The sequence below is a fragment of the Symphodus melops genome, assembly GCF_947650265.1.
Source record: "Symphodus melops genome assembly, chromosome: 5".
In the NCBI taxonomy this organism is placed as follows: Eukaryota; Metazoa; Chordata; class Actinopteri; order Labriformes; family Labridae; genus Symphodus; species Symphodus melops.
Window position 1 is genome coordinate 19484666 of NC_136695.1, and position 19835 is coordinate 19504500.

The 19835-nt window shown below is 39.9% G+C and overlaps 3 protein-coding genes across 14 annotated transcripts; 1 reads left to right on the top strand and 2 right to left on the bottom strand.

The window, feature by feature from the left end:
- On the bottom strand, positions 1 to 12396 carry l3mbtl1b (L3MBTL histone methyl-lysine binding protein 1b). Of its 12 annotated transcripts, none has more exons than XM_079343317.1 (22): positions 12303 to 12396; positions 9704 to 9838; positions 8959 to 9148; positions 8616 to 8871; positions 8395 to 8524; positions 8021 to 8072; positions 7567 to 7661; positions 7340 to 7444; positions 7088 to 7223; positions 6916 to 7007; positions 6662 to 6813; positions 6066 to 6169; positions 5632 to 5717; positions 5431 to 5541; positions 5221 to 5335; positions 4918 to 5035; positions 4129 to 4323; positions 3885 to 3986; positions 3732 to 3796; positions 3476 to 3648; positions 3183 to 3245; positions 1 to 1443 (listed from the first exon to the last, which is right to left on the bottom strand). In XM_079343317.1, the coding sequence occupies exons 2-22, from the start codon at positions 9812 to 9814 to the stop codon at positions 1315 to 1317; spliced, it is 2580 nt and encodes an 859-aa protein (XP_079199443.1). In that variant the 5' UTR covers positions 9815 to 9838; positions 12303 to 12396; the 3' UTR covers positions 1 to 1314. The 12 variants fall into 12 exon arrangements, with proteins under 12 accessions (XP_079199443.1, XP_079199445.1, XP_079199449.1 ...); XM_079343319.1 differs by lacking the exon at positions 12303 to 12396 and adding an exon at positions 12041 to 12122; XM_079343323.1 differs by lacking the exon at positions 12303 to 12396 and adding an exon at positions 11219 to 11543 and having other exon boundaries at positions 6093 to 6169.
- Positions 12397 to 12433: 37 nt separating this feature from the next.
- On the top strand, positions 12434 to 14395 carry LOC306823637 (putative transmembrane protein 244). Its single transcript, XM_079343335.1, has 6 exons — positions 12434 to 12571; positions 12898 to 12983; positions 13654 to 13727; positions 13809 to 13934; positions 14026 to 14070; positions 14261 to 14395. The coding sequence occupies exons 1-6, from the start codon at positions 12539 to 12541 to the stop codon at positions 14353 to 14355; spliced, it is 459 nt and encodes a 152-aa protein (XP_079199461.1). The 5' UTR covers positions 12434 to 12538; the 3' UTR covers positions 14356 to 14395.
- Positions 14396 to 14922: 527 nt separating this feature from the next.
- On the bottom strand, positions 14923 to 18637 carry sgk2b (serum/glucocorticoid regulated kinase 2b). Its single transcript, XM_079343333.1, has 12 exons — positions 18435 to 18637; positions 18011 to 18086; positions 17854 to 17920; positions 17738 to 17763; positions 17100 to 17157; positions 16920 to 17003; positions 16707 to 16838; positions 16309 to 16421; positions 15674 to 15893; positions 15432 to 15587; positions 15263 to 15352; positions 14923 to 15182 (listed from the first exon to the last, which is right to left on the bottom strand). Exons 1-12 carry the CDS (start codon positions 18499 to 18501, stop codon positions 15021 to 15023), a joined length of 1251 nt encoding a protein of 416 aa, XP_079199459.1. The 5' UTR covers positions 18502 to 18637; the 3' UTR covers positions 14923 to 15020.
- Between the last annotated feature and the right edge of the window lie 1198 nt (positions 18638 to 19835).

The following is a 19835-nucleotide window of genomic DNA, read 5'->3' on the forward strand; positions in this document are numbered from 1 at the left end:
TGCACATCTCCTTTTATTTTCACCCATTCCTTCAGACATCCACAGATACCTCAGAGTCAAAACAGCATACCATTACCTTAAATTAGAATACATAAATAAAAGCTGTTTGCATGTAAACAGTTGCTGATGTACACAATCCAACTTGCTGAAAGTACAGTTGATTTACAAAGACACTGACAATGTTTTGTTTCTCAAAATCCATGTATGAATTGAGGCTCGTAATTTCCATTTCACCGCAGCAATGTCCTCGCCTATGGACAGAAGTCAAGGCTTTGCATAACCAAGCAGGAGTAAACTGTGTTAGGGAGCAAGCAGAGTCCTGTCGTAGATGTTTATATATATATATATACACATATATATATATTTACAATGAGACGATCAATATCAAGAACACAACAAAAAGCTGTTTAAAACAAAACATTCATATTCGTGTGCTGTTCCCGGAAAACAAAAGAATGAAGCTGATAAAGAACATCGCTGGTTCATTGTCTCATTCCACCTTAAAAGACTACACGTTTCTGTGATTTAAGGATTAGCCCTTAGCCCTGCTTTGTCACAAAACAATCTTGTGACCAAAAAAGAAACAAACACAGGCTGGTGGGGAAAATACATGCTCATTTCTCAAACACACTTTGTCACATCTGTACACACAGACACACACAAACACACAAACATTCTCAACCCCCTCTTTCAGTTTCAACCAACTCCAGCTTTAAACAAAGTCTCATGCCTCTGGGCTTGTGGAGCGGCTCACTCTCTCCATCTATAGGACAATGGCTGAACTACATAGTGCTTCTGCTCCACTGAGTTTCACATTTAGAAATCTCTTCCTGCCTCACGATTGTATTTTGCAAAAAAAAAAACCAACAAAAACAAACAAACCAAAAATGTGATGTTGCAAGTATAAAGCAGCAAAACACAAACTTGCTTGTTAATTTTCTGGGAGCTCGAGCACAATTACTCTTTGAAGAAAACAGAAAAAGCAACAGAACGGTGGCACTTAGTCCAATCCATAAACTGTACAATATTAAGAAGCATTGAAGGTGCCTACAGTTTCTTTTTTTTGATAATTCAGTAAACAAACACGATATGAGTCGATTAAGCCTCATGGTTTCATGTGAATCTCTCTCTCAGGGTTCATCAGGACAGCCGATACTGGAGAGAGAAGGGAATGGGTGCTAAACGATGACGGACGTTTTTCCCCCCCAAGATGATGGCTTTCACTCGTTTCTGCTGCAATTTTTGCAGGGGCTGATGGATGAAACTGGTTCAGGCTCATTTGATCAAAAGTCTTCGGCTAGGTGTTTACAAATCTTACTCCTCATCTGCGTTCTTTAACATGAGGATGGAGTTGTAGATTTTCAGGGCAGGTCCTAACTTGATGGACAGGATCTTGACAATGTCAGCTTGAGTGAGCAGCAGGAAGGCCTCGCCGTCTATTTGCTGTAAGAGGAAAAAAGGTTTTACAAATGACCATATTTTATTACAGAAAGATGCACTTGCACAATCTTTATTCTGCTGTCAGGGCTAAAGTCATGAAAATATAAAGTACAAAAAATATAAAGGTCTTTTGGCAGAAACAGTAGATGTGTAAAACTATTAAAGGAGCAATATGTAACTCTGACCCCTAGTGTTTAAAATTAGTACTGCATTCCAAATTCAAAACGTTGAAGAGAGCGGCCTCCCTCGAGCAGATGCTCACTTGGGTTGCCATGTCACGGACAGAGAAACTTTAGTGTTTACCCAGTTCTGCATCGGTCTTGAAACCTTTTTGCGTTCTAGCCTCTCTCTGAGTTTGACCAGGTTTATGGGTCAAGGAGTTTATTGGTTAAATGTCGAGGCTATTCAGGTCGGGAACAATCAATACTATCTGAACTAGTTTGCTTGCCATGCATGAAAGAGGACTGAAGAATTGAGGATATTTTTTGTAAAACTGCTTTATTCATTTCTTTTAGCGATCTAAATCAGTGTTGCACCCAAAAGTGTGCACTTTAACATGTGCACTTGAAAGTCTTCACTTATGCAATTTGAACCTTTAAAGATTTTCTCTATTAAGTTTGCTCCAATGCACTTGAAAGGGTTTAATTCCCTTTTACTGTTGTACACATTTCATGTTTGACTGTCATGTAAGATTTATGAAAAGCTTTGTTAGGATCTTAAAAGACGATAGACCAGAAAATTAAAAAGGTTTGGTACTAAACAAAAGAAGCTTACTTGGTTTCCTCTTTTCCTAACGTTTACATTTTCAGCAGCTATAGATCCTATAGCGGATCACTTTGTAGTTGTGATCTGCCAGCTATTCTTCAACTATCTGCAGATTGAGTATGTCCCCCTTTGTCCCCATTAAAGTCTTTAATTAAGTCCTAAGCTAAAAATTGTAAAAACAGAACATGAAAAGTTATTGCTAAAGATTATCGACTTGATTGCTGATATCTTCATGTCATATATTGGTTTAGTAAAGGGGCAAAAGGGAACTTTGCACTTCCTTGACTTATTGATTATAACTTCATCCAAAAGAAATGAGTTTCTTATAGGTGCATTCTTTTTGTTAGCATTCCTCGTGGGAGGAGACACTAAACTTAAGAATAGTTTACAAATGTATTATTTAGAAACTCAAGTAAAGTATGCTAAGTTGGTAATTATAGATACTCTTACTCTCCATGTGATTTAAGTGAGACATCATACTACAAGCAGGTAGCAACAGAACTACTTAAATATTGAACTGATTAAGTCAGTGCTCATGTAATGCATCTACCTGTGTGTACCTTATGCATCTGCTCTGAAGATCTTGCACCCATGCACTACAATAAAAACAGAAATAAGAACATTCCCCTGATCTCTCTCTCGATATATAAATATATTTTTAAATACACAAGTAAAGTGAGTCCCACTGTTTACAGATTTTCTCTGTACATTACATGGAAAAAAAGTCCAAAGAAACAAAATGGAAAGTCATGAGATAGAGCTCTTTAAGTGAGCTCGTAAATGAGATACTTAAGAAGTTTTGACTTTATGACAGGAGCGGGGGGAGACCAGGTTTGTGCTTGTGTCTGTTTTTTCATCCTATTTTGTATTTCTCTTCTCAATCGACATAGTTGAATGAAGTTGAATTCAGAAAGTGAGTGATCATGTCGTGTCTCCACAGAGTACAACAAAGTCATCACAAGCAATGAAGTGCTTACCTCTGTTTTAAACGTAGCTGCGTGTTCTTTACATCCTGGCAGTCCTTTGACAAAGCCAGAAACCTGATGAACACAAAGTAATATCTTAAGTAAGAAGCTGCAAACATGGGATGATACAATCAATCCATTTTTAGACTTGTTGTTTGAGCCTCAATGCAGCTCAGTTATTAATTGGACTCGCACTCTAACAACATAAATCTCTTCTTTAATATACATCAGCGCTGTGGACCTGCATGTCGGAAGACTGAATGAAGAGTATGTGTCTGCTTTTCATGTGTGCGAGCATGTCTGACCTCCTCAGCGCTCCAAGTGGCCACTCTCTTGGCAGTCAGCCCCAGGACTTCAGGCAGCAGCTGGCAGTGTTTGTCCCAGCAGAGGGCCACCCGGTGAGGGGGGGAGGCAGAGATGCCGGGGGAGAACACAGACTCATGGAGGGCCTGCTGGAGAGAGATGGCGTCTGGAGAGGCTGAGGACAGTGAGGAGGAGGATAGGTGTCAGCAGGGCTGAGTAAGTGGTTTATGTGTTCTTTCATTCTAAATGTACACGCACCTTTACTATCCCCGATCTCCTCTTTCACATAATGCATTTTCAGATATTTAGGAACTGGAGCCATCCTGTAAATAAAAAAACAAATGTAATCAGAGGTGAGTTTGTAAAACAGAGGAACAGCTTCTACACAGCACAAAGTGATGGTATCTGTACCGTTTAGGCCTCGTTCCATTCTGGCTCTGCTCACTAGCTCCACTTGGTGGCTCTTGCTGGCTGTTGCGTCCTGAACGGTCAGCTTCCACTGTCACTGGTTTCCTAGCAACACAGATAACTCGCTCTCAGGTACAGACCAGTGGATAGAGTTGGACACCGAACAGTGATAGGAGTTCTCGGGATTGTTTTGAACATGTGTTATTTGTTCTCGGAGTGACAGCTGTGAGCATGTTCAGCAGCAAACCTGTTGTGAGCGTCGTCGGCTCCCTCTGGCTGCTCTGGCGTGGAGGAGGTAGGTGTGGTAGCGATTGTCTGAGAGTCGGGGCGACGACCTCGGGGATGAGGTCCACTGAGGGTGAGAGGTCGTTCCCCACTGAGACGGTCTGGAAGCAAGCCCTCTTTGTTCAGGTTCATCTCAGAGTACGGACAGCTCACCTGACTGCAAACATGAAGACATGCAAACTTTACACAATCCTAAAAGAAACACTCAGGATTATGCACAGCAAATAATCTTTTTGTCCTTAACATAGACTCAGTTTGACGGGTTACAACTAATAGAAGGAAAAGCAGCTCAAGAGATCACCCTAAGGACTCAAACTCCCACACAAACACAAGCATCACATTTACACTGCTGACAGCCCACACGGGTATAAATGACATTTAAGAACACAGAGACTCATGCTTCTCCTCCTGTAATTAAAAAAAAAAAAAAAAAGAAGGTCCCCAAACATGGATAAAGGATGAGAAGAAATTCAATAATGAATGTGTTGCTTGATAAATAGTGACATGATGCAGCGAAGATGGAGAAGAAATTAGAAAGTGAGATAGCTCTTCATTAAGTATTTAGGTTACAATGTAGTAAAGAAAGGATAAATCAATATTTAAAATATGATTATTACGACACAGATGAAGTCTAAAGTACTAAGATTACATTTTAAATAAGAAAATTAAGAAGACGGATTCAGTGTATAGTAGGGAAAGGTTGTTAATAGAATAAATGAAGTGTAAAACAAAGAGACTGAAGGCACAAAACCTGGTGGATGCTACTAACGTGTAGTGCGTCCCATAGCGAGGTCCTCTGATGTGACCAACCCCGTTGCATCCTGGGGTAGGACATCCCTGTCCCGGGGCGGTCAACAATTCACTGGAGCCTGAAACACGCACACAGACACGAGGGTTAATAAAAATGAGCAAAAATCGGTTCCATTTTAACTTTATTATAGATTTACCACCTCCTCCAGGAGAGACAAACTGCTGACTCACCTTTTCAAATTAAACTTCTTTAAACTGAGAAACATGGATTGATCAGACACATCTTGCCTTAAACATCTCTCACCATTAGGATACTGGAGCGGGTGTCCAGTTTTCTGACACCAGCCTACAGGGTGCAGATCAGGGCAGTCAGTCTCCACCCAGTAGTCGTACTCTGAACTCCAGCCGTCGAAATGAATCTGAGTGAGAAGGAAGGGTGCAAAAAGGAAGAAATCAGACCGAAGCTGAGCACAGAGAAGGTAAAAACACTTCTCTACGAGGATACATCTTGTACCTTTAGTCGGTGCTCCTCTGTGTCTGCTATGGTTGTCACGCGGATGAGCATGGGGTTCCTCTTATCCACAGCTTCCACCTTCATGCCAATCTGGAAGCCGTGTGGAGGTCGCTGCGAGCACAGGCCACGACAAAATATCAATAATATATCACTAATTACAATATACATGTTAAAAATCTGACTGTGTTGGTATATCTGTACCGGCTTGAAAGCCCGAGCAGGAGCAGCCTGTGTGCCCGTCTCTTCCAGGTATTTCTCCCATGAGAAACTCTTTGGCTGCTTATATTCTGAAAGAAGCAAATAAACACTGATTAGATCTATTCCCCACTGCAGACATTTACAGAGAAGCTTCCACGCTCGGTAGATTCAAAATGAGCAACAATTAAATAAAGCTTAAGTACACCTTACAATCGAGCTATAACAGTAACTTTTTAAAAATGTGCACTCTATTCTCTATATAAAGACAAACAGAATACTATACCATAGTTAATAATAACATAAAATGATGTCAGAAGTAAACGATCATTTCACCGTCTTTATGAACAGACTCTTGTTATGTATTAGCATTCATTTCTAACAAAGTCAGACACTGCATTGTTTGGGCCCTACAAGACATGAAAAGAGTTTATACTGACCCACGTGTGTCTTGGTCTGTGTCTTACCAGCTGGAGTGGTCAGAGTTAGCTCGGCCTCTTCACAGTACCCCACAGGATGGATGTACGGACTGCTAGCGTCACACCTTGACAAAAAAAAAACAATAAAACAGCCACTCGATAACAGTGATGTAGGAATAAGATTTTGGGATTTTTTTTTCTGTTGTGCCCAGTGCCACACCGACTCTATAGTAAAGCATGCATGTCTGTGGGCACTGATGGCCTAGCGGTTATGAAGTGCGCCCCATACAAGGAGGCTGTAGGGGTCGAATCCGACCGTGGCCCTTTGCTGCGTGTCGTCCCTCACTCTCTCCTCCCACCATTTCCTTTCTCTTTAGGACCAAAAATTACTTTATAAAAGCCTGTTTGTCCTTAAGCTCTACCTTGTCCTATCTCTCAAACACGTCAGAACCCTTTTCATTCTGTCATTCATAAGGAAACATCTTGAACTTGGTTTAGAAAAGATGTTTTGCTCCCATATATTTTACTTAGACGTAAAGCTTCAGCCAGTCATTCAATTTAGCTGAGGATGCTCTTTATGTGTGACCAGGTCTTCTGATCTTGATCTCACTTCTCACCAGTAATCATACGTGTCATCCCAGTTGTCAAAATGTATGAGCAATCTGTTGTCGACGACAGCGGCAATGGTTGCAACGCAGATCAATGTCGGGTTCTTTCTGTCAACTGCCTCCAGCTTCATCCCTGCTCTAAATCCAGACGGCGTCACAGACTAGAATATATTAAAAAAAGAAAAACAATTAGAAGACACAAATCTTAAAGTTAAGAACAATCTGAAGGTTTTTGAGCCAACAAGCTGAGGATTAACACTGACCGTGTTTAGACTTTTGAAAAGGTGTTTTGGGGCCAGCTGACCCCTGCAGTTCTTCACATACATGCTCCAATTGAACTCTCCGTCCTTACAACCTGCAAGACAAACATACTCTAGTAGGTTGCTCATTAAATCATGCATAGACTTTTGAGTGGGTGTCTTGGTTTTTTTTTACCTTTAGGCAGCAATAACTTGTGTCCATTCTTCTCACACCATCCAGCTGGTTTCATATCCCACGAGTCTGCGTTTGCCCAGAAGTCGTAGCACTCTGGGTAACCATCAAAGTGGAGTCTGACCCTGTAGCCTTGGATCTAAGAGACAACGTGACAGTGCACAAGTATGAGTCGAGTTCTTCATTATTAACAGAGATGACGGTGTATTTTGTCCTCTAATGAACACGATACTCGCCAACAATCAGTAACAGTACCTCTGCCACAGTGAGCACGCAGAACAGAGATGGGTGAGACGGGTCCAGACCCTCCAGCTTCATTCCCACCTTAAAGCTGTTCCTGCTTTGAGGAAATGACTGGTGCTGTGAAACAAATTGACATCATAGTGGAGTCGTGATTGGGCTTGACTGTGGACAACGAAACAAATCAAGTGATAGTTTAAAGAACATTAAAGGGACAGGGTGATTACAAAGAAAACAAATACCTCTTTGAATAGTTTCACAGGAGCGGCGATCGACCTCTCCTCTTCCAAGTAAGCAGGCCAGCTCCATGAACGTTTCTTACCGGTCGGGGCAGCCACTAAAAAAAGAGAATGAATACAAAAGTGTTAAATACTGAAGTTTGTGCAGAAGAAGCTCCAGCACATTCTATTTCTGAAGACTATGCAGATGAAGACACTTGTGAGCTCAAATCATTCATTTCTGATGATTTTCCCAAAATAATGAAATCAGAGAAGATGACTAAGAGTAAAAATGATTACTCTATAACTCAGTGTGTGTCAATGAGACTAAATACCATATTAAATTTACCCCCCCCCCCCAAAAAAAAAACTTCTAAGACATTAAATTTCATCCCAAGTATTAAACACCCTTTACAGTCTTTATTTCAGTGCACCATGTCAGTTTGGATTAAGAAACAATGAGAGCACTCTAACTTACCCAGTTTGGCCATTTTGGCACCTCTTCTGCCTTTGCCAGTCTTCGCTTTTTCCTACAAAGGACAAAATGAAATAACATGTTAATCATCAAAGTTAGAATCTTTTTATCTCTCCTAACTTTAAAAAAATTACAACTTGAAGGAAATGAGGGAAAATGTCCATAAGACAATCCTTGTAATCCTGTACTAGAATGTACTCTATTTAATAAGACTGATGCAGTTTCAATACGGAGCGAGAGACAGATGTGTTGCACAGAAGGTTTTGAACTTTGCTTGAATTCAACTTTGTCCCTTCGCCCTTTTTTGCAAGACCCTTCCCATAAAAGTAGACCATAAACACTTCAGTGGAAAACAGCTCTGAGGGTCTCTTCCTTACCTCTGGTTCATCTTGATTATCTTCCTCTTCGTCGCCAGAATCCATGTAGATCTTTCTCTTTTTACGCACGCGTTTACCCAGCCGCTCACCCTCTACTGCTTGATTCTCTCGTGCTTCCCCAGGAGACGACCTGCCGAAAAGGGACATTTTTCCCAGTGATGAAACAACAAAGTAAACATTCTGAACACAGAGAGAATTCACTTTGTGATTTTTTTTTTCACCTGCCACTGGAGGGCTGGGCACAAGCGGAGCTACAGAATTTGCCCTGAAAGAGAGCATCCTGGGAAACGCTGCTACCGCATGCCTGACACCTGGACAGCTCCCCATTTGCTCCCGTGTCTGCCGCATTGGAGCCAACTTCAACACTTGGGCCAACCTCCACACTGGGACCCTCCATACTGGGGCCCTCCTCTAAGGACAGAAGGACAGGGCGGGGGGCTGGAGGACGAAACAGGATGAAGGAGCTGAAACTCTTCACTTAAAAAAAAACACATTGTAAATAGTAAACACTGCACATATTTTAATAACAACTCTGTAAGGTTGTAACATATGTTGTCACTTTACCTTGAGATGATCCTGGCTGAATCTTCGTGGCCAGTGTTACAGCTGTGCCAGTCTGAGATTGGTTCTCCGGTGGAGGGGTGGGGGTTTGAGACTGTGCCGGGTCCAAGGTCTCAGAGTTAGGTTTTACCTGCTGTCCCTTGACCTCCATGTCTGCAACTATCTCAAGAGTCCCAAACTCTGTCATACGGAACTAAAAAGAAAGAAAGAAAAAAATCAATATTACACACTTTATTTAAGATCTATTTTAATGAACTGCTGAGACAGGATAATGCTCCACCCCAAACATCCCATCTCCAAACAAATGTTGTTTTTCACAGACAAAATAATAATGACACCAATTTTTAATGAGTAAACCAAACCAACCATCTCACAGCTTTATAAAGAAAGGAAAAAAGGGTGTTTGTATTAATAAAAGCAGGATGCTCACAAAATGTCCAATTATGCCTTTAAGCAAGCCACTTTTTAAGATATAATGATGACAAACAAAGACTGTTTTAATTTCTGTCACTTAAATAAGTACTCACATTGAAACATGTTCAGTGCAAAATTAGGCCTTCAATTGGAGAACTTTGGCTGTTTTTTGAGGGGTTTACAAAGTTAAATTAGATGGTTTAAATGTATAGGTAGTATTGCATACCTGCTACAGAATACACTGCCTATATGGATGTGTGTGTGATCACAGACTTCTACACACACATTTAAACAATCAGCGATGAGCCTATCAACACATAAACTTCTCTTGTACCCTAATGTCACTGCCTGGCAGCGTGGCAATACCATCCTTCCAGTCCAGAGCACCCATCATATCAAACTCAGCTCCCTGGGAGGGGGCATCACTTGGTGGAGTGTCAGTCATTCCCACTCCTCCAAAATCCCCAACCTGTAAATAGTTTTAAAAAACAGTCATGTCATATTTGACACAAAATGAACAAATAAAACCGTTTTTGATCATTAAAAGAACTGCTCTCTGTGTATTATCTGAGTGTGACTGTCACAGTTGGTTGTGCCTCGACAGTTGCTGATTCTACCTGCTCTTGTAAACAGTATTACCTAACATCACCACTAGATGGCGACTGTGTTCTGGCTTGCAGGATCCACCATGCACTTCGCTTTCAGACAAAACAATCAGAAATATTATTGTTTTCCTGATCAACAAACGGAGAAATGCATGCACAAACGGTCCCATCAGACTGAACCTTTATAAGGATCTGTGACAAACATGAGGAAATATGTCTAAACTTTAAGTTTAACATACAAGTTCATCTTTTCCTTGTTTTACCAGTATCTCTTGAAACCGCTTGTTTTTCTGGTTAAGAATTAGTGAGGGGGTAATTTGTTTACCAATTTTACAGAAAACACTGTTTTCTGCATTGATTGGCCAAACTTAAAATCGTTTTTAATCGACTAATATAACGATCTAACGTTTTGGTCCTGACGCATGTTCAACAATACATTAAGGTGATATTTTCTGTTTTCATGCCGGTCATAAGTATGTGAAAAGTAAAGAACAGTTGATGCTGATATATTTCCTCTAGGTTTGATTTGGCACTGAGTGTCTCAGTTTTATTCTAGCCATAAATAAAGTGTATGTAAGAGCGCCCATGATTAGCATTCGTCTTATACAAAATGGCGGAGCATAGGAAGAGGCCACCAACACGTTTAAACTATGTAAATTACTCAAATTACCCATTTAAACAAATCCTGCAAAGCCGCTACGCGTCGAACAAACTCAAACGCTTGCTGTGTAATTTCCTGACATGGTGTTTTTCTTCACTCGGGTTATTTTCTTCACTTTCCCCTTGTCACGGAATGTCAGCCCAGGTTGCTAGCTAAGCGCTGGCATGAAGCTAACAGTCAGCTAGCTTCTCTTCGTCTAAATGAACGGAGGATGAGCTACACGGCTAACCCTAGCATTATGACTGGATGCAGCCAGCTAAGGACAATCTGTAATAAATAAGTTTCCCGGTTTATAACAATGGGAAAAACGCATTTTGCAAAACGCCATTATTTCGCAGAATATATCCCACACTTGCAATAACATTATCCTACTAAGTACGAGCTTCAACATTGTTGCTTGTTAAAATTCTTCAATAGAAACTTGAAAAAAAAAAACCGATTTATTCTTGTCGATTTAAATCAGAGTGGAAATAACATTTCCTAACTACAATTTTTAAAAAAACGGTCTGTTTTCAAAGTGTACCTCTGTTAGTGTCAATGAATGAGTATTAATATCCGTATTGTTTAAAAATGTGGAACTCACCTCGTTTCTGTTTTAACTCTTATTTAGAGCTGGATTGAAGGATGCGCATGCGTGCAAGATGCGCTGCCTGACAACTTTGGGTCTCGGAAAAGTTCAGTTTACTATCGGTAGTCAATACCAGACTCGTTTCCACGTATAACAAGCACAAAACATCAGTTTAGTGCCGATATTACGAATATAAGCGACGAAGTGGAGCACAAACCGCCCTCTCTTTGCTCACAACAACCTTATAAGTATGCCCTCAAAGAAGTACGATGTGTATCAATAGAGCGCAGAGCCCGCAGTGTCTTCCATTATGACCGTTGAGGAGCGGTTGGTTATGGTTTAACTGGCCGTTTATTTCTCACTTTCTCAACAAACACGGCCCTAAACAACCATATATATATGTATATGTATGAGTGTGATATCTAATGTGGCGATAATCAGTTTCTATACGACAATGCTAACTGTCGGATTAAACGCCTACAATTCCTGAAGTGCTATTTTCAATCAAAGAAACAACACGAAAAGCGTGGCTGTGCATTTAATGTGAAACTGGTATTGCTTTTTAAAACACCTGAACGACCATGTCGACTAATGCGTGTGAGGTCTGTTAACCCCTAAAATAAAGCCGAAACAAGATGTACTACACAAGTCGAGTAGTTCAGCCAAATAATAAACTCGACGTTGCGTCAAAATACATCTGTTGGTTATTCTCGAGCTACAAAACCAACATCTTGTGTGCTACTTCGCCACTGTGTTGGTCTGACTTCACTACCAAATGCATGGTTAAAAGGGTTGTAATGTGACAGATAATCCGTATAATCGTGAGCCTATACGTACTCATTCCATGTCTGGGGGTCTTTAAAATGATTATTGAGTATTTGTGATTTCGCTGGTGTGCCTCATACTCATGTTCTTTCAAATTATCGCCAGCTATCCTGCAGTTTTTATTCCCTCCCACATTGGGCGGTTGTGGTATCTCCGGTATAATAAAGCTGTACATTTTATGGGACATTTGCAGTCATAGGGTTTATAAAATAGCACACCCTATCTAATATAACCGCTGCAAAAGTCACGAATGTGAGTTAAATTGCTTACTTACAGGTACATAGTGTGATGTGTCTGTATTTTAGTCAACAAAGGCCGCCCTAAAACGAGGTGAATTGAGTTCAACGCTTGCCTGTGGAAACAGCGGCGGTGCAGGTTCGTGTCTTGCATTCGTCGCTAGATGGCGAGAGAAGTTCACTTTGTGCAGGGATTAACGGGGTCTTGTATCGTGCTGCAGCTTGGATAATTGTGCAATAGCCTACACCATTTAGTAAGCCTACAAACAATGAGATGGCATTCAAAGGAAAAGCAGTCGACTCAAAGGTAGGAGTTGATGTGTTATGATGTAACCTGATCAGTTCCTCTTAGTAGCTGTCAGTCCGTAAATCTGGGTCGATTGTTGAAAAATTATGTCTGATACAAGAATGAAGACAATGCACAACAGATAAAACTGCGCGTGAGTTTGTGCAGAAGATGAGATTCGCTGTATGCTTTAGCACAGCGCTCATCCCTCCCAAACCAAGCCGACAGCCTAAAGTCAGACTGCAGACGCAGTTTGTGTTTGTAATGTTGCGTTACGTAGAAAATGTGCACTGTTGCCCACAGTTGCCTTGTTAATTACTGTATTATGAAATATTCTTTTCTGACAGACCGTGATCTTCAATCTGCTGCTGTGTCTGCTCATATTTTACTCCCTTTTCTACATTATTGGTAGTGTGTGCTTCGGTGCCTTCAGGTGAGGACATTTCAGACGCATGCGCACAGTCACACACGCGCTCGTAACCAGCAATTCTTAGCATCTCTCAGACTCTCTCCTGACATACGTCATTAAAAGGTGGCTCCAAAACAATTTCCTTAAGAACAACAATTTATTTCTTCACCGGAATTTACATAACAGATTTCAAATAAAAAAGATAAATGACTCCTTATTATCTGTCAGAATAAAGATGTGCACTTTGTGCAGAACACAAAAAGCTATAAACGAGAAACAAGTAATCGTGAAAAAAACCTCAACTGCTCAATATGTTACTAATGTAAAATTTATTGCATACAAAAGTACATATCGCACATGGACATATACTGCTGTCCATATTGTACATGACCTATTGTGTAATCATAAACTACCCTAAGCTTTTATATTTTTTCAAGTGCTGTATATGTTCTTCCGTTCATACTTCATTGTACCCCTTTATTTATTCATTATTTATTACAAACTGCACATATACACATTACCATGGTCTGTACCAATTGTTTTTATTACTGTTTAGATTCTAAAATGTCTTTCTTTATCACGTCAACATTTCTCCTATGTCCCATTTCTTGCACTCTGCCACATGTACTTTATTGTATTTAAGTGTGTTCATGATGAATTTCTTCTCTAAATGCTCCTAAAAAAAATCAATCAGGTTGTATCACTTTGACGGACTGATTCCATTTGACTTTAAGACAGAACCTGCTGAATCAAACTCCAAATACTTGGGTGAGCACACGAAACGAAGCCAATGTTTTTAACTATGGGTACGTATGAAATATTACACTTTGTTATGTTGGTTCTTTTCAGTGAACCTCCTCTCCTTGGAGCTCACCTACTTCTGCAGCGGCCTTTTGTTTGCTGCAGTGGTGAAGAGGCGTGTCTGGGATTACGCACTCACTGTCACCCTTCTGCATGTAATGATTACCAGTCTTGGTGAGTGGAAAAATATAACTCCACATCTACACAAGTACTGACCAATTTTAAAATATGTTGTGAAATCACACATTTTATTTCTCTGTTGCAGTGATGTTAGAGTTTCCTATGGTATGGCAATGGTGGCTGGCTTTAGGTAAATTAATGTTTCCTCCTTTCTAGATCCTTGCTCGTGTTGTAATTACACTCAGATGTGTAGCTCTTTGGACTAAAGCGTTTGCTAGACAAATTGTACAATTGTAAATCTACTTTAGCAACTTTTAGGTTTTACATTTCAACAATATTGTTCCAACTTTAATTATTTTTAATTGGTTATTGTTCAATAGGGAGCGGCTTGTTTCTGATGATCTGCAATGGTCAGCTGATTGCTTACTTCACCTGCCAAAGTGACCAGAGCTATGCATCCTTCAGCATCTACTGACAAGGCAGAAAGATGCTGTTTTTTTTATTTTATGAGGTGAGGTGGAAAGGATCGAGCGGATGACCTCTACCTGGAACACATACACATAGGATCCTCCACAGTGAAAGGGCTGTTGATTTTTGTCACAAGAAAGAAGAAGAAGCTTTTCACCAAACTGGAAGTCAGAGCTGGGTCCAATTTGTGTTAAAGTGTTGCCAACAGATTGACCTCCTATTTTTTTATGTAAATGCCACAAGGAGATGTGTTTTGCATTTCAATCAATAATGCACAATGGAGGTTTTTTAAGGCACCCTGTGAAGTATCTGCAGTACTACTGTAAGCTGTGAATGTGAACTCAAAATGGGACAGTTGCAATACAAGTCTGTAAATATATATAAAATGTAAAGTGCTAAAAATTAATCGGTCCAGATTGAGTATTTATTGTTTTGTCCTTTCACTAAATAAAGGTAGGTAGGACTTGTGAAAGAGTAACCAGCCTATTTCACAAGTGTCTAATGCTAAACAGCAATTACTTAGATACACAAACATCGAGTGTGTAAGCAGAGACACATACAGACTGTTGCAGTGTTGGTTTAAGAATATTTTGCTCCAAGTTTTTTAAAAACTGATTTAATATTTTATGAAAAATAAATAATTTAACAAACATGTTCCCAGAGGATCTGTGGTTATGAAACTGGCTCGACTGACACATACTCCACAGGGTTCATGAAAGAGAATCCTGGGAAGGCCTCACTGTTTCCGCCTGCCTTGCACCTTTCGTTCACAGAGCCAGGGACAGGTAGTAACGTGAACTCGGGATCTATGTAGCTGACATCACATGGACCGGCCTGCAGAGGAGAGAGTGGAATTACAAACACACTCACTCAAGTAGATGGAGCTGTGACTTCAAAATCTGAATTATTCGTACCACATTTGGGATGAACGGGGGCCTAATTTTCTTGGCAAGGAGGTCATCCCAATTGATGGACACAAAGAAGGGATGATCCTGCAGCTCCAACTAAACACACATTGAAATCAGACCCTGTGTAAGTCAGATGTTTGTAAGCGTTTTAACTTTTTGTTTTAACTGCACTTACAAGGTCATTGCTCCCCCCTAAGCGGTTTTTGACATCTTTTTGCAGCAATCCTTCCAAAAGTGAGTGGGCAGCTTCAGAGACCCCAATACGCAGCTGAAGCGGTGCGTGAAGTATGTTCTCAAACATCTCTGCCGTATTTCGGCTGTAAAACGGAGGCTGGAAGAGGCAGAAAAGCAGGAGATGAAGAAACATGGCAGTGTTAAGATGATGATAAGAATGAGAATGATCTCCCCTGAATTTACCATTCCATAGAGCATCTCAAACAGCACGGTGCCTAGGCCCCACCAGTCCACTGCTGGACTGTACGGTTTGCCTTGTAGCACCTCTGGAGCAAGGTACTCCGGTGTCCCACAGAACGTGTGCATAATTCCACCTGTAGCCACCCCTTCTTTACAAAGGCCGAAGTCCGTCAGCATCACATGACCCCCACTGTCGAGCAGAATGTTCTCTGGCTTTAGGTCTCTGTCAAGAGTAACACATGGGATCAAAGTGTTGGATTGCTCTACGATGCCTTGCAGAAGATTATGATCTTAATTCTGGTATTTCTGTTCCAGTTTGGTGTACTTTATGTGGCATCTGAGAACATGGTGGTTTTTAGGGATACATTTATTTATGCAGAGGTCTCACTAAAGTCAACATTTTTATTGGGGATTCACTGCATCCTTCCATAATGGATCAATTGGTGAGAAAAAACATTTTGGATTATTTTACAATAGCTCATATCTTTAAATATTTGCACAATTTACCACAGCATTATTATCTTATGTAGTCTGATATTTTTAGTTAATTGTTATTATTTAATGTTTACGTTTGTGTTAAACATATCTGGCCAATAAAGCAAATTCTGATTCTGATTGTGTCTTGTATTCTGTTGTACCTATAAACGATGTGAAGAGAGTGGAGGTAGCCAAGAGCCATGAGCATCTCTGCAGCGTAGAAAGCAGCTCTGGGTTCAGGAAAAGACCCTTCTCTTTGAAGATGGTAGAAGAGCTGAGGACGAAAAGTTGAGGTCACACCAACTAACTTCACAAAGACAACAAATTCAACACAGAGACACTGCTTAAAAAATGTGTTTGCATGGTGAATGGTGATCACTAAATGATTCTAAAACTAAGCTGTAGGCATAAAAAAAAATCTGTCGCAAAATGAGTTGTTCATATGTTAGAGATGTCTACATTTTATTGAATTACGCTCTTTGTTTTCAATCCATAAATAGTAATGTTAGGCCAATGAAAAAAGAACATTTGACACAGAGAAGCTTTTTCGTATCCATACCTCGCCTCCGTTAACGTAATCCAGGACAAAGTAGAGCATGTTTGATGTCTGGAAAGAAAAGTGGAGCCCCACCAGGAATGGATGTTGTAGTCCCTTCATCAGCACACTCCTCTCAACCATCACGTGCCTCTGCTAAAGAGACACAACAGATTCAGACAGATTGACAGATATAGACAAGCAGGCACCCAGAGAGACGAACAGATAGAAAGATACCTCTTTCCTCTTGACAATCGTCTGTTTCTGCAGCACTTTCACAGCATAGTACCCTCCATGCTTTCTGTCTTTTGCCAGTAGCACCTGTAAAAGTTGTGCAAAAGAGCTGAGTCATACATTGTCCCAGACAACACACTTAAATGCGTATGTTCAATCATTTATAATAACAAAAACATCTACCTTTCCGAAGCTTCCTTTGCCAATAACTTTGAGGTAGTCAAAATCTGATGGTTTCATCCTGTTCAACACATGACAGATAAGATAAGACTTATAGATTACAGGGACATTTCCAGTGTTTACAGCTTTTATGAGCAAAATTGTCGAAAAAGAGCATACGTTGAACAAATATTCAAAGAGTTCGAGAACTGTAACAGAGCTGCTGTTGTTGTTATGTGTATATTGTCCTTTCACGGATATATAAAAATCTACCACAGTGCACATATTGATATGTGTTGTAATAGAAATTCAGACATCTCGCTGTCCAACAATAAGTTACACTCCTTAACTTATTTGTCAATAGTTATCTATTTAATTCATTAATATTGGTTTGAGAAAGACTCCAACAGGTCCAATGGTGATCTAGGACCACCATAGGCTCCTGATAATAATGTAGAAGGAGAAAGAACTGCTGAATTGCAAAAAAAAAAAAAAAAAGTATTTTGATTTGAATAAATCGCTCTAAGGTCTTTGTGAAATATTGAACAGGACCAACTGAGGCAAAAAAAACAGTAAAGAGGTGGTCTGTAATGTGAAATAACAGCAAAATAGTTCATTTCTGTCAAGAAACACTTCATGACGTTTTGAGGGGAACAACTTACTGTGAGGTTTCTGTGTTTATTAGGCGCTGAGGAAGAGAAAAGACAACAAGGTCAGAAGGTCATATTCAGTTTCATCTCCTGTCAACTCTCAGAAAAAAAGTCCTCCACTAAATCACCTCTGTTTCTTTCTCCTTCTCTCTTTTCAATGTGTTCTGTTTTTGAAGGATTTTCTGATGGTCCAGGCTTAAAACAGGAGGTCAAAAACACTGTGTCAGTTTTCATCTGATTCAGCAAAGAGTAAAAGACTGAAAACATACATGTTTGCTGACTTACTGTTGGCATAGCTTTTGACTGGAAACAAGTTTGTGTAGGAACTCACTGAAGCCAACTTTCTTCCCCTTGAGCAGAGCTGTAAGAGGGTCAGGTGGTTAAGCCAGATCCTTACATAAGAGTTCAACAGCTGTATTTAGCTTCAGACACTAAATGGGTGAAGAGGTCGCCATGACTTCAACAAACTTTAATAAGCGTTTACAATATTTGCAATAAGGTGTTCATGAATGTTTTTTATTATTCCAAGCTCTCCAATATATAATCATCCAATATTATTCATGAACCCAGTTTGTCTCGTTAAAGGATTTTTGTGAACTCGCTTTAAAGGTTACTTTCTCCGACGTTGATATGATAAAATCATTTGCATAGCAAAAGTCACCTAACGTTAAACTACAGCCTGAAAACCTGCAAGAAAACCTGCACTCACCTGAGAAAAACGAGAGAACCCCCTTCATTTTGGCATAGGTCAATGGCCGTTCTTGGGTCACGGTCATCTGTTTAAATACTAATTAATTTTAACGGACTAACTGCTGTTTGAAGCCTGTTAAAAGATGACAGTCACGTCAGCTCCTCCAGTAGCACCGGAATTTTCAACGCATTGGAGCCTTAGGTGGTGCTCAGTTCAAGGACCGCTGTAGTTATCATTAGTAAGGCTGCGTTTAATGACCCTCGGAGATTTCAAAGATATATACGGTAGTAGTGGCGTGCAACAAAGTTCGTTTACGAAAGTCATTTTTTAACTACAAAATTAAGGTCCCCTAATGTCACACCTGTAATTGTAAACTTCATATAGACACAATTAATTGTAACAACGGTTTGAAAGTAAAATGCACTGTTGTAGGCTAAGTTCAAAGTCTTTTCGACATTTGATAAAAGAGAATCTTTTTCACGTTTTAGACGTTTAAGAGTAATCAGCAGTTGCCTACCCACATAACATCATTCACCGCCAAACTTGTTTCATTTGTTTCATTTCAATAAACAACAAACATAAGATAGATAACTTTATGATTGACTGTCTAACATAAAACTAAATAGTCAATGCATAGTTTTTGGTAGTTTTGTTCATGTGAGCTATCCCCTTTTAAACATATGGAATAAGATTAATGCTTCTTAAATTCAAGTGTAAGTTAAGGCTACTATACTAAAGAAGAGCCAATGTTATTTCAACGAATGGTTATGAGTTGTTATAAAAATGATTTATTCAAATTTACTGAGGGCTAAAAGGCGTTTTAAGACAATCGGTTTGAATGTTTGTTTTTTTGTAAAGTTAACTAATAAGCTTTACAGAGTAATGCAGGACAAGCGGGGTACCCCAATCTTAAGTTACACGATCTGTTGGCCCTTGCAGGTAGCATCGAGTTGTGCCCCCCTAAAAAAAATTGGAACAGTATGCTCATGAGTTCACTGCCCGTTAGTGATACTATCTGTGATGTAATCAACTAGATTCATATCAAAAGAACTTAACTTAAGATTGTTTATTTATTTGGGTCATGCTCACATCTCACATTGTTTTTGATGACCAAAGACTTGCAGCACATCATTTCTTTTTGAACCTATGGATAGGTTACCCTACATGTGTAAATTTCATGACAGCATTCCAGCACATGACAAAATAGTTTCTTTCTGCATGTCTCATGTGGTTTCTGCTCACGTGAGTAGTACCAGGGCCTGTCCACACCACCACAGACCCACTTTTGTGAGGGTGATATATGACCAAACTCTAGTCACAGCTACAGTTGCTTGTTGTCTTTATCTCAGCAGTTTATGTGCTCCAGAATGTCACAGACACTATCTATAGTCCAAATGGTCCTGTTGAGGATTTTAATAT